Below are 14,084 nucleotides of genomic sequence, written 5' to 3'. Positions count from 1 at the left end.
TCTAGAAACCAGAGTCTTGTAATTTAATGAATTGTTGAAAGCATCTGTTTTTTCCAAAGAGGGAGGTGTTACATGTTTATGTAATAGTTTAGCATGTGCATTTTCCCATATTATAAATGTTTGTTTCAGAGTAGGTGCCAATAATTGGAAATTAACAATGCCCGTTTACCTTTTAAAACATTATATACTGGATCAGAGTACTGTACAGATAGATTATCAAATAATAGGGTTTGTAAGGAGTGCTTGTCCTCCCTAAATCCTGCGTAGAGAAGCAACAGTTGTGCTGCCATCATGCCATGTAAAAAGAGTGGCAATCTGGTAGGGCAATACCGCCCATATCTTTTGGGCCTTGTAGGGTAGTAAGGGAGAGTCTGTGTCTGCGACCTGACCAAATGAATTGGGTGGGGTGCAGATTCACTTTGGAAAATACAGCAGGTGGTAAGTATATGGGTGAATGCCATGCAACATATAGTACTTTTGGAAGGATGATCATCACCTAATGCAGTTAGAGGTAGCTTTTCCCACGCACGGAGCTTGATAATTAAAGATTGTAATAGTGGAGTAAGATTAACTGAGTTAAAGTCACTAGGAAGGCGGGAAATGTTATAACTAGGTATCTAAATTCACTGACTCAACGCAGAGGATTTTCAAGTTGGGTGCGAGAGGGGGCAAAGTGGTCAACTGGCAAGATATAGTATTTAGTCCAATTTATATGTAAACCAGAGTAAAGACCATATGTCTCTATGATAGAGAGGGCAGCTTGGAGGGAGTCACCTGGGTCAGCTAGATATAACAGCATGTCGTCTGCATACAGGCTTATTTTTTCAGTTAGATCACCTTTCTCCCAGCCCTGTATCTGTGTGCTGTTCCTAATTTTTGCAGCTAATGGTTCGAGAGAGAGCTACATCAAATAAGAGGGGGGAAAGAGGGCATCCCTGGCGGGTACCTCGCTGTAAAGTAAAGGCAGACGAAAGCCAACCGTTGACCTTAACTCTGGCCACTGGACAGCTATAGAGGAGTTTCACCCAGGATTTCGCCAAATCCAAATATGCGCAAGACGGCAAGGAGAAAGTCCCATTCTAACGTGTCGAATGCTTTTTCAGCATCTAATGATATAAGAACACAGGAACCGACATTGGAATGGGAGGATTGTAGATTAATGAAAAGTTGGCGTAGGTTCAGGGCCATGGACCTATCCGGGATAAATCCCGTCTGATCTCTATGTATAAGCCCACATATTACCGAATTTAGTCAGTTAGAGAGAATTTGGGCTAATATTTTAGCATCAGCTTGAAGTAACGAGATTGGGCGATATTTACTGCACTCATTAGGATTCTTATCTGGTTTTAGGATAAGTGTAATAATTGCTTCTCACATAGAGTATAGGAGCACACCTTGTTCAAGAGCAGTGTTATATAGTTTAAGAAGGGGGGGGGGGGTGAAACAAAAAGGTGCTAAGCTTTTGTATATCTCTACTGGAAGGCCATCTGAGCCAGGTGAGCCAGCATATCTCAGAGACCGTTATAGGCCTGTCCAGTGACTTGGCTTGATCATCAGTGAGATAAATCTATTAGGTCTAGATAGTCCAAAATCTCAGTGGGGGTTTTAGTGGTTTGTTTGGTGTATAGCATTTTATAGAAGCTAGTACATGGCCATATCCATCATTAACACAGGTAACTACTTGTGGTGTTTCTCTCTGTCTAGATATTTTGGCTAGTAATGCACCACATTGATCTTGTTTAGCGAACAATAGTTTGCGATGGGTTTTATCAGTCAACAACTGTTCATAGAGTAATAATTTATTTTTATAGTTCTTTTCAGTGGTAGGATTAGGAGAAGAGGTATACAACCTCTTGGCTGTGAGGAAGGCGTTTTTTGCCAATTGTTCCTGCCATGCAGAATTTGCTTTGCAGTCTCTAATTTCTTTGCAGAAGATTGTTTTGATACACATTTTCACTATACTCCAAATGGCAGGGAAAGGTGCAGAGTCTCCTTGGTCACCAATGCACCCCTGAAGTTTATGCCATAAGGAAATAGTAGGTAGGAGCTTAGTTAGCCAGAAGGGATTTAGCTTCCACAGATCCGCAGTGGGGGCGAATGACCAAGAAAAAACAGCTTTACAAGGGGAATGGTCCGATAAGACTGCTGGTAAATATTCAGTCGATAAGTGTAACAAATATGGACGGGGCAGCTGCGGACTCATTACAATAAAGTGTGACTAAGGTCTTGATATTCTCTGTGTTGCTATATTTGTATTATTGGTGATTCTGCAGATCACCATATAATCAGATATAGTATCTGCATTAATGGTGGTACTGCAGATCACCAAATAATCAAAACCTTATTAATTGCTGACACCAATCGTTACAATAAGCAATTGGGTAGTAGGGATTCAGTAGTCATGATATAATAAATTTGTTATCTGGAATGATGTGTTGCTGAGTGACGGGAGTACATTAGTGTATCAGGGTGTTTAGAATGCCAGGTATCATAGACCGAGACCAGTTGGAGCATTTGCCTCAGCTTAGTAGGTGAATTAGTAGCTCCAGGGCTGGGAGATTTATCCAATGCAGGAAACAAAACATAGTTTAAATCTCCCAGCCAGAGTGAGGGTAGTTGCGGGTATTTTGATATAAAGGAGAGCGCAATTTTGAAAACATCATACTGAAAAGGAGGTGGCACATAAACAGCTAGGATATGCATGGGTAAATCATATAGTATACAGTTGAGAACAATATACCTACCTTCTCTATCAATTATGCATTCCGTGCATTGAAAGTGTGCCCTACGCGTAATTAATATAGACACCCCTCTAGATTGGGTAGTGTATACAGAGTGATAACTCCACCCTATCCAAGGTCTGGAAAGCGCGTGGGTGAGAAATGTGTCAAAATGTGTCTCCTGAAGGGCTATTATGTCCACTGAGAACTTTTTACGGACGTTTAAGTTTACAGACCTTTTAATTTTGTCTCTCATTCTCCGCACATTCCATGTTATAAACAAAACTTTTGAAGACCTTTTATGTCTAGTATCACAAGAGTCATCTCATCCCAGAATTCTATAATGCAGCTGGCAGCAGAAAACGAACCATAACAAAAATAAATACCCAGCTCCTTGCCATCCAAATGAGGCTGGAGCATTAATCCAGAATATAAACCATCGCTACGACAAGGGGCCCTGTAGTAGCAGCATCCCAGGAAGAATACCCTGGGGAAGATTCTGCACTAAAATAGAAATAAGGTGCCATCTCTCCCAGGGGGGGGGATCATGAGAATATTCAGCACTGACAATTGTAAGCAGACCAATCCGGTTCGGTATTAACATCAGAGAGGGAACATCCAATCATGGCTGTGACCATGAGTCATATAAACTTAATTAACTGAAAACAAGAGGTTAAACCTTAAACATTCATATCATGTCAACATTAAACAGATCAGGTTATCAGCGTCCAGATGATATAAGAACTTATATATCCTAGTCTGTGTGAATTAGGGTGTTATATTCCCCACAGTTTGTCAATAATGCAGTTACCATATGTACAGACATGTGGTGATATACTCACCATAGTTGTAGAAGGAGAAACTGGCAAAATGGTGGACGCTGTCTTGATTCAAGCAGGAGAGGAAACAATATAGTCCTTGTGGTATTCTATATTTGACTCATGACAGTGAAAAGAGATGATCAATTGGCTTGCTGTGATGAGGTTGCAGGCAGCGATCCTAACCAGGATAGGGCCTCGGGAGCCGTAGTAAAGAAGTGTGTCTTCTCCTCAACTATAACACTTAAGCGGGCAGGAAACAGCTTGGAGTATGTGAGCCCGCGCTGTCTGAGTTTTTTCTTTACATATATAAAGCTGGCTCGTTGCTTCTGGGTCTCCACACCAAAATCAGGAAAGCTAGAGATCGAGGTGTTTTCTATTTGTGTGTCCCTTTTCTCGGGGCGCAGGACTGTGTCGTGGTCTCTAAAATGGAGTAGTCTGCCTATAAAGGTGCGTGGCGCAGTACCTGCGGATTGAGGCCTAGTTGGGATTTGGTGGGCCCTCTCGACTGAGAAGCAGGACGTGAATGCATCGCGGCCAAAGTGTGTAATAAGTAAGTTCTCCAGAATATTCCACCCTCTGCTTTTTCTGGAAGGCCGATGAGGCGGCTATTATTCCATCTGAGACGGTTCTTTATATCCTCCTGCCGCAATAGCATAGTTTTAAGTTGGTTTTGTGTGTTTAACTCACGTGGTAGCTGCTTGGTATTATTATCCAGATTAGAGATTCACGCAGTCTCGCAGGTTTCCCATGTCTGCGCGGAGGAGCTGTATATTAGCCTTAACTTCACCAACTTTTGTGGTAAAAGTTTCTGTCAGCGAGGCTTGCAATGTGTTAATGGACTCAAGGATCTGCACAGTGTCTAGGACTGGCGTTGTATCGGGATCCGGGGAGGCGCCATCTTGGATAGTCTGGCGGAATTTATCCAGCGGGCCTATCACCTTATCCTTGACTTTTTCTTTGTCTTTTTGGATTTTGGGGCCCATATTTGTGATCTGCACAATCTCGGGGAGCTTGTAGTAGAGGTAGAGCAGCCACAAGTAAAGAAGAAGGTAGGATGAATTAGGATAATTATTGCCGGAGAGCGGAGCTGAAGGAACCCACGTCTGCTCACATGCCCGCGCCGACCACGCCCCCCAATTGATATCAATTTTAGTGGGGTTTCATACTTATAGTATACTTATAGTTCATGATGTAAAAGAGGCATACATGAAAAAAGGCGCTTGAAAAAAAGGGCACAAGAGATTGCTGCTAGTAGAATATTGCTACAGTCTGCGATATTTTACTGCTGGATTCCAATAGTAAAATATTGGTAATATTTACCGATATTTTACTATGGCTAAACGTAACACTACTCTCACACAAAACCCTCCCTCTACCGATGCTTAACCCTACCCCTTCTTGGTGGTGCCTAAGCCTAAACCTCCCCCCTGGTGGAGCCTAACCCTACCCCCCTCCTAAACCATAACCCGCCCCACTGCAAAGCCACAATATGCAAGGAAGGTAAAATTTGGCCCCGGGAGGCACCTGATTAGTGGAAGAAATATTACATTGATGCGCTGATGGCATCGATGGGCACTGGGGGCTTACAGAAATGCAAATTGTAGTATTGCATTGCAGGTGCTAATTTTACCCTCCTAACCACATATCGTGGCCATTGTAAAAGCTGCAATTTGCACCAAAGAAGGTAAATTGAGACTCCGCTGTGTGCCCAAAATTCCCTCCTTTGCCGCAAATCTTGGCTTTTACAATAGGCGCCTATGGCGGCACCGGTTTTCATATGGTCACTTACTGCATAAAAGTCTATTTTTTTTCATGTAAGAAAGCTGAAAAAAACTCAAATCTGTGTTGAGATCCTTTGGTGAGTTTTCTCGATCCACCTAGTTTCCTTCTGGACCAGCACACTTTCCTTCCCTTTCCATTAACTTGAGGAACATCCCAGAAGGGTCACCAACATAGCATTCATGGAAGTGTAGCAGAAGTGGACTTGTTTCCTTTCTCTTTATATTACTAAGTTGCTCCATTATTCTCTTTTTGAGTTTTGCCTACATAAAATGTATTGCAGGGACAGTGAATGTGGTCCATTTTTTACTGTCTTCTACCTGCACTGTTTACAAAAACCTCTGTTCCACCCACCACACAGTCCCCTCTCCTGTGCATGCCTGCAGGACTACCACTCCACCTTAGCCAGTCACACCCTGGTGCTACACAAGCTATGAGCCTTGAAAAAGCCCAGGCCAGGATTGGGTGAACCATGTAAGTAAAGAGGAGATGTGGTCGGCCCAGCAGTGTGAAGCATTTTTCACAGACACGAAAGTACCAATGGAGTGTTAACGGTGGACTACAGCCCTACACTATAGAGAGTACCCTCCCGTCAGTCCCTAATGGAGGTCTGGTAACTTATGGCAAATGCTGAGCAGACCTAAGGGCTGGGTGAGATCATGCCATTTGTATACATAGAAGCATTACTGCTTTGGTACCCAGGTCATTGTAGTCCTCTCTCTTAAAGTGGATCCGAGATAAACTTTTACTCATTGCATAATTGTGTTCCTTACATATAGCTTATAGGGCATTCCTCAAGCCAAATCCTTTTTTTAATGTTTTAATACTCTAATTCCCTATAAACTAAACAAGCCTCGTCCACAGCTCATAGTGCCTTGGAACTCTATGTAGCAAGGGCTTATGTGAGCTCACTCTGAGCAGGAGGAGGAGGAGGTTACTAGCCATAGATTTCAGTGGCAGAGGGGACGGAGGGAGCAGGAGAGGGGAGTGAGCTAAGGGCTGGAGATGCAGTTGCAGCTTGCCTGTGTGTAATGTGGCAAACAAAACATGGCCGCTGTCATTGTATCACAGGAATAAATAAATATGAAACTGTTGACGCTGTTTGCAGCTAGATTTGCTGTGTAAACTCTAGATAAGATATATAGAGACAAGATATATAAATAAGATATATAGACAAGTTACTTGTCATAGTTAGTTTTTCATCTCGGATCCACTTTAAAGCCAGGAACCCGGTTTGCTACAGGACTGTGAGCACTGTAAAAGTTCAAAAAAGACAACTGTATTTCACTACCCATTAAAAGTGTTATGTGATGGATGCTCAAAAAAAAGCCACTCCATTTAAAGAGACTCTGAAGTCTCTAAAAAAAAAAGTATTTTTATTTAACAAATACGTTTAATATCTTAGCCCTAACTAAACCGCCAGATTCCGCCGCTGTAAACTATCTAAATCCCCCCCAAACTCCCCGGGGGGCAATCCGGGCAGCGCTTCTGTGAGAGGCAGAGCTATGAGACGCAGCTCTGCCTCTCAGTGCGTCTGGCGGCCTGGATCGCCGCCTCTCCCCCGCCCCTCTGTCTTCCTTCACTGAGAGGAGCAGGGGAGAGGCGGAGATCCGCCACTGACAGACGCGTGTGAGGCAGGGCTGCAGCTCATAGCTCTGCCTCACACGGAAGTGCTTAGGGCAGCAAAATCCACGACCAAGAAAGTTGTGGATTTTGCAGGGGGGAGGGAGGGCGAGTTAGGGTGGATTTAGATAGTTTACAGCGGCGGCAATGTGGCGGTTTAGTTAGGGCTAAGATATTAAACATATTTGTTAAATAAAAAGACCTTTTTTTGAGACTTCAGAGTCTCTTTAATGTATCACCAAGCAAGTTCTGTACTCCTTCCAATTGGATAAAAATTACATTCTTTTAGAACAGCTGTTGTGACTCTGGCAATGGTCTTACTGCTGGGGGACAGTGGCAAAGGAGGTTAAAGAACAAGCAACACCCATGCTAACCTAGAAATAAAAAACACATATATAAGTAGATAAATACTAGTTCTGCTTACATAACAGATGTATTGTGCTATCCACGTAACACATATTTTTAAACATACCCCAGTTAAGTTGTAATATTGTTGGTACCTTACTCCCACCAGATTGCACAGATTCTACCCTGCAGTCCCCTCTGGTTGCTTCCGGGGCTGTGGCGGTGTTGGAACCCGATTACATATTTTTTTGGAACTGCTCTACTGAGACTTAATTTTGAGGGGCCTGGCAAACACTGTTTCATGATATTTTTAAGGTTCCTGTGTCCTTGACACCCTCACAGGCGCTCCTGGTTGTCTTAAATGACAATGCCCCGGGTGCATTTTTGTATTGTGTAAAAATATATGCTTTTAGCTGCCCAGTGGAGAATTGCTGTCAAATGAAAATTACCCACTTTGGACATTGAGCTGGTTAAGAATAGTCTGGACATGATCTCGATCCTGTGCCCGGGCAGCACAGTCACAGGATCGAGTAAGAGGGGCCTAAGTACCACTTTGGGTGGGAAGCGATACCAGCTAGAGAGGGTCCTGAGTGGATTGGGACCCTCTTTAAGTAAGTGCCCATTCTCGAACTGTTTATACCTGCCTTTTATCCAGTAATAAAAGTTATATACTCCACTAAAAGCCTCCCTGTTTGCTCTTTCTGCACGTTGAGTGCATACAGGTGGAGGAGTGGAGAGACATATCTGTCAGGAAGAGTATATCTGCGCAGTGTGAACTTTACATATCTGACTGTTTGGATGCGAGGATTCATCATTCACACGGCAGCATTATACTTGTAATTGATTGGGGCGCCACAGTTAATATCTTGAAAAGTATCTACTTTTTAAGTACTGAAAACTTAAATCGCTTTAACGCAATTTGGTAGAAGTGGTTGGAATATAGGTCCTCTTTCTTTTAGTGGGCGAGTAGAGTGCTATTTGTTCAGTTCTTGATTATGTTGTATTGCCATTCATTGGTGTAGTTAGATTTCCATGACTGGGGGCTTCTTTGTTCAGGGGGTCTGGGTGATTGCGAGACTGCACTTGTCTATGTAGTTCTAGTTTTTTGTTTACCTTTATTGGATGTGGTGGTCTGAGGGGACTGGTCCGGTTTAACTTTAGTGGCAGGTTAGGTGTGAAGCGGAATAATGGAGGTCTTTACCAAACACTAAAAAAGCCTTTATTTTCATTTATAAGTTAAGGATATAAAACCGTTTCCTAAGAAGTGTGTGAAAAAACTTGACATCTTCAGTGCTAGTTTAGGGGTAGGTTATGATTAGACTAGTGACAGTTAGAGGTAGTTATTAGGTTAGGGTGATGTTAATGGAACAAATAAGTGAAAGCTTAGCTCAGGATTAAGATTTTAGAGAGTTATGGTTAGGTCCAGTTAAAAAGCTAAGGGTGCCTAGAGTTAAGGCCCCGCACACCTTAGAGTTGAGGCCCATACACAGCTTGGATGATGTTGCCCGATAAATAAATTACCTTCTCCGCCGGCGCGTGTCCCCGCTGTCACCGCTGCTCCTTCTCCGCTGGGCTCCGAGTCCGGCAGGCTTCACTTCTTCCTGTCCCGGCAGGAAGTTTAAACAGTAGAGCGCCCTCTACTGTTTAAACTTCTACTGTTTAAACTTCCCCGGACAGGAAGTGAAGCTGGAGCCGAGCGCGGAGAAGACAGCGGAGACCGGGGGACTCGCACCGGACGGATCAGGTAATGTATGCAGGGGGGGCGGCGGCAGCTTCACAGAGGGTGAATCGATTTCACTGTTTGCAGTAAAGGTAGCCATACGATCTCTCTCTGATCAGATTCGATCAGAGAGGGATCTATCTGTTGGTCGATCTGATGGCAAATCGACCAGTGTATGGCCACCTTAAGTTGATCCGCCAGGCAGATTGTGGGCCAAGAAGCGGTTGCTGGTCGGTGGCTGCTGCTGTGCACATGCTGGATTATCAGCAAAGGTGGTTGTTATCAGCTGCCTCAGTCACCTTTAATCTAGCAAGTGTACTGGGCCTTGGGTAAAGGAGAAGGGGAATTCTAGCATTAGACACAGTGGAATGGGACAGACTAGCTTTAGGTTAGATTTGTGGATTAGAACTATCAAATATCTGCATTCCATTAAAGTAAGATTAACTGGTTTGCATTAGCTAACACAGTATCTTGAAACCCTTTACAGGTATTTATGTGACACCGGTCTGCTGTGATAAATTTAAATTGTGTTGGCTGAGCTGGATAATGATTCAATGTGCTATAACATTATGTAATTTCATTAATATGTAAAGAAAAAAAATGCATACTACTATAACAACCCCCATTTATTTTGCAGACAAACCTTGTCCTGCTAACTTGGTGTACAGTGAATGCAGCCCTCCATGTGCACCGACTTGCTCCAATCCAGGAACATATTATTTTTGTGATGGACCTTGTGTAGCTGGATGCGTCTGTCCAAAAGGCAAGTTTTTTTCTCTGAGCTAACCAAAAATGCAATGAGGTATATCTTATTTGTGTTATTTTTTTAAGACGTAACTTTTGGTGACTGTTTAGAAATGTTAAATGTGTATTATGTTTGAAATCTGTAGCAACTTCATAGACTGAAACAATAATATCATTTAGGGGCACATACTACCAAATGATAATGGCTATTACTTCTACTCATGACAAATATGCCAAATCAATGCCTAATTGCTCCCTTCCCAACAAAGCAGTTATAGTGCAGTCATGATTTTACTAGCCATCAATAAGTATGGCCACCTCCTGCATCATACTGTATGCGTCATTATAATGCTATAAAGACAGAACATAACAGAAACTGTATGGGAAAGCCTGAAGCCTCTCCCAGCATGCATTTTGTTAGTGATCATTTTATTGGTATAAATACATGATCAGGACCCTATCCAGAGTTTTTTCTCCCCTTTTTTACCAATTCAAATAAAGAAAATGACTGAATAAAACACTTTTGTAACAACCAGAACTGCTTGTCACGATCTGCTCTGCTGGCCTTGTTTCCCTGGACATTTGGATAGTTTCTTATGCAGCTTGCATAATGCAAGTCCGGGGGGAAACAGTCCTTTTCTGTCAGCTCGCTGCTGTGGATGGATTTGCGTCATGCAAATTGCTTGCTGGCTTCCTTGGAGGGTTTTGAGTATAAATGTCATTTCCTCCCAGAATTCCTTGCTCGACATAGTTCCTCTGTAGGGAAACTTACCTTAGAGCCTCAGTATCTTGTTACTTTATTCTAGTGTAGTTAATCCTTGGGGAGTGCTCCTTGCATTCCTATTTGGTGCAGTCAGGATTGTGTTATAATTTGTACTGCCGTTAAAGGTGGTGGATCCTTCTAGTCTGAATCTTGGAGTATAACCTCGGCTACGGTTGCTGCTGGCTACTCCTTCTGTCTGTCTTGTTGTGCGGATCGCACTCGCTCTTGCGGAAGAGCAGTGGATACTTTCAGTCCTGTTCCTGTGTACGGGTCGCACTCGCTCTTGTGGAAGAGTAGTGGATCATATCTGACCCATTCCTGTTGTCTGATTGTCTGTCGGTCTGGAGCAAACGCTTGCTGTTGTCTGAGGTAAGGCAACCGATTAGCAAGCGTTTCTGTTATTTGTTTGTTTGTGTTTTCTGTGTTCATTTGTTAGTCAGGGTTGGCGCGTTTTTGTCTCTGTTACGCTCATCGTGCGGAGACCGTGCCATTAACTGGTTTTGTTGCTGTTGCGCTTCTCGTGCGGCGACCGCGTTTAGTTAGTACGTTTGTTATTTTCCTTGGCGTTCTGATTGTTAGGTTTGCTGTGTCTTTCTTTCTACACCTATGTTCTGTCTTTACTCAGTCTTGTGTCTCTGTTACAATCTCCTCTCCTGCGATTGGTGTTCTCACTCTGGCCTGTTCTGATGTGAAGTGTCTGCCGTCACTGGGCGGCACTAGATTGGTAGACATTCACATAGTCTCTTTCTGTTCCAGCTCTCTTCTGTCTTGCTGTCTTGTTTCTGTTTGCTCTGTTCTGTCTCAAGTCGTACAATTCCAATCTGACATCTGTGGATGTACAGAGACTTTGTTTCTCTGTGCTCCACAGCACCACCTGCTGGTTGGAATTCCTCTCCACATATATATACATCTATCTACTGGGTACTCTGCTTCCGTGATTGTGGAGATTCTCCTCTGCTCAGCGCTGACTCTGGAAATCTACCCCAGATCATTACACTGCTGTCTGCTAATGATACATGCTTACTTAAATTCCTGGGTACAGGTTGGTGTTAACATTTTCTAACCGCGGCCAGTGAGTTCAAATCCAAAGACAGACTTTTAAATTTACAAAATTGATTTGCACTTTGAGTCTTAAGTTCAGAAAACTGCACACTGATGCAAATAGGTGAATCGAGTGGACCACAGGCAACCATTAAAGGACCACTATCACAAAAATGTGTAACATTTAAAAGTGTAGCACATGTGTAAATTGTGCATTTGGACCAGAGTCACATGCACTATTGATTACTTTTCTTCCATGTTGTTGTCACTTACAGTTGGTTATAAAAATGTGACAGAAGTTACAGGTTTTGGACTAGTCTCCTCATGAGGGATTATCAGGGTTTTCTTTATTTTTAAAAGCACTTATTGAATGACAGTTGTTTATAGAGATGGCCCAAACCTCCGATTTTAGGTTCGCGAACCTCCCGCAAAAGTTCAGTTTGCGCGAACTTTCGCGAACCGCATTAGACTTCAATGGGGAGGCGAACTTTGAAAACTAGAAAAATGTATTCTGGCCACAAAAGTGATGGAGAGGATGTTTCAATGGGTCTAACACCTGGAAGAGGGCATGGCGGAGTGGGATAGATGCCAAAAGTCCCGGGGAAAAATCTGGATTGGATGCAAAGCAGCGGTTTAAGGGCAGAAATCACATTGAATGCTAAATTGCAGGCCTAAAGTGCTTTAAAACATCTTGCATGTGTATATATCAATCAGGGAGTGTAATTAGAGTACTGCTTCACACTAACACACCAAACTCACTGTGTAACGCACCGCAAACAGCTATTTGCGTAGTGACGGCTGTGCTGGACTACTGCGCAACATGGCGAGATTGCTCTTCCTCACTCAGTGATGTCAGGTAATGTCTGACTGCCTTATAAACTTTTGATGGTTCTTTCTCTATCATTGTTAAAGCTTACATCTATTTTTTTTAAATACTTGTTCTGCTTGCTGTTCAGTACCTGCATCGAGAATCTTTTATGGAGGGCAAGTCTGCTATTGCGAGTGAGCACGGGTAATGGCCGGGGAATCCTGGTTCGATTCCGGTCCAGAGTGGGAGCCTAAGAAACGGCTATCACCACCACACATCCAAGGAAGGCAGCAGGCACGCTGTGGGCAATGGAGCAGGAACGGCTACCACACACATCCAAGGAAGGCAGCAGGCATGGCATGCAGGTCCCGAGGTAGTGACCAAAAATAACAATACAGGAGGACTTTCAAGGCCCTGCTGTAGATGTGAGATGAATCAACTTTAAATCCTTCAAACGAGAATCTGTTATGGAGAGCAAGTCTGCCATCCATTGAAGTGAAAGGTATGCACTGAATGCCAGGTATAATACAATGTGCAGTCAAAGATGCAGTGAAAGGTATGCAGTGACTGCAAACAGCTGTTTGTGTAGTGACGGCCGTGCTGCACTCAGTGGCGGCGCCAGGGGGGTGCTTGGGGGTGCTCGAGCACCCCCTAGAATTGTCCAAGCACCCCCAAAGCACCCCCTGGAGTGAACTGACTTCAGGCGTCTAAAAGACGCCAAGTCAGTTCACACACCGGCAGCACGGAGCAGCAGGCAGGGCTACGGTAAGATGGCCGCCCGGAGCCCTGTTCTGCAGACTTCGGGCGGCCATTTTCCCGTAGCCCTGCTCTCTGCATGCAGGCAGGAAGTCTCGTCGTGACGTCGGGAAGGAAGAGGATCGTGGGCGCGCGGGCGCTGCGCGCCACAATGAGGTCGGGACTCGGGACGGGAGGTCGGGAAAGAAGGTCTTCTGGCTGTAGGTGAGTAAATGGGTTTTTCTTTTCTTTTTCAGGTGATGCGGATTGTGCATATTGGGGTCATATCTGCTACGGATTGTGCATATTGGGGTCATATCTGCCACGGATTGTGCATATTGGGGTCATATCTGCCACGGATTGTGCATATTGGGGTCATATCTGCCACGGATTGTGCATATTGGGGTCATATCTGCCACGGATTGTGCATATTGGGGTCATATCTGCTACGGATTGTGCATATTGGGGTCATATCTGCTACGGATTGTGCATATTGGGGCGATATCTGCTACCGATTGTGCATGTTGGGGTCATTTCTGCTACCGATTGTGCATATTGGGGTCATTTCTGCTACCGATTGTGCATATTGGGGTCATTTCTGCTACCGATTGTGCATATTGGGGTCATTTCTGCTACCGATTGTGCATATTGGGGTCATATCTGCTACCGATTGTGCATATTGGGGTCATATCTGCTACCGATTGTGCATATTGGGGTCATATCTGCTACCGATTGTGCATATTGGGGTCATATCTGCTACCGATTGTGCATATTGGGGTCATATCTGCTACCGATTGTGCATATTGGGGTCATATCTGCTACCGATTGTGCATATTGGGGTCATATCTGCTACCGATTGTGCATATTGGGGTCATATCTGCTACCGATTGTGCATATTGGGGCCATATCTGCTACCGATTGTGCATATTGGGACCATATCTGCCACCGATTGTGCATATTGGGACCATATCTGCCACCGATTGTG

At 43.9% G+C, this 14,084-nt stretch overlaps 1 protein-coding gene across 1 annotated transcript in view; it reads left to right on the top strand.

The window, feature by feature from the left end:
• LOC137537870 (mucin-2-like) overlaps nt 1–9,794 on the top strand; it is a 327,684-nt gene extending 317,890 nt beyond the window's left edge. Inside the window, exon 9 of the mRNA XM_068259818.1 lies at nt 9,646–9,794. Coding sequence (XP_068115919.1) covers nt 9,646–9,794 — 149 coding nt within the window. The remainder of the gene's footprint in view (nt 1–9,645) is intronic.
• Nucleotides 9,795–14,084: the final 4,290 nt, after the last annotated feature.

The sequence above is a fragment of the Hyperolius riggenbachi genome, chromosome 11, assembly GCF_040937935.1.
Source record: "Hyperolius riggenbachi isolate aHypRig1 chromosome 11, aHypRig1.pri, whole genome shotgun sequence".
In the NCBI taxonomy this organism is placed as follows: Eukaryota; Metazoa; Chordata; class Amphibia; order Anura; family Hyperoliidae; genus Hyperolius; species Hyperolius riggenbachi.
The sequence above is the reverse complement of the archived record's forward strand: the minus strand, read 5'-3'. Positions and strand labels throughout refer to the sequence as shown.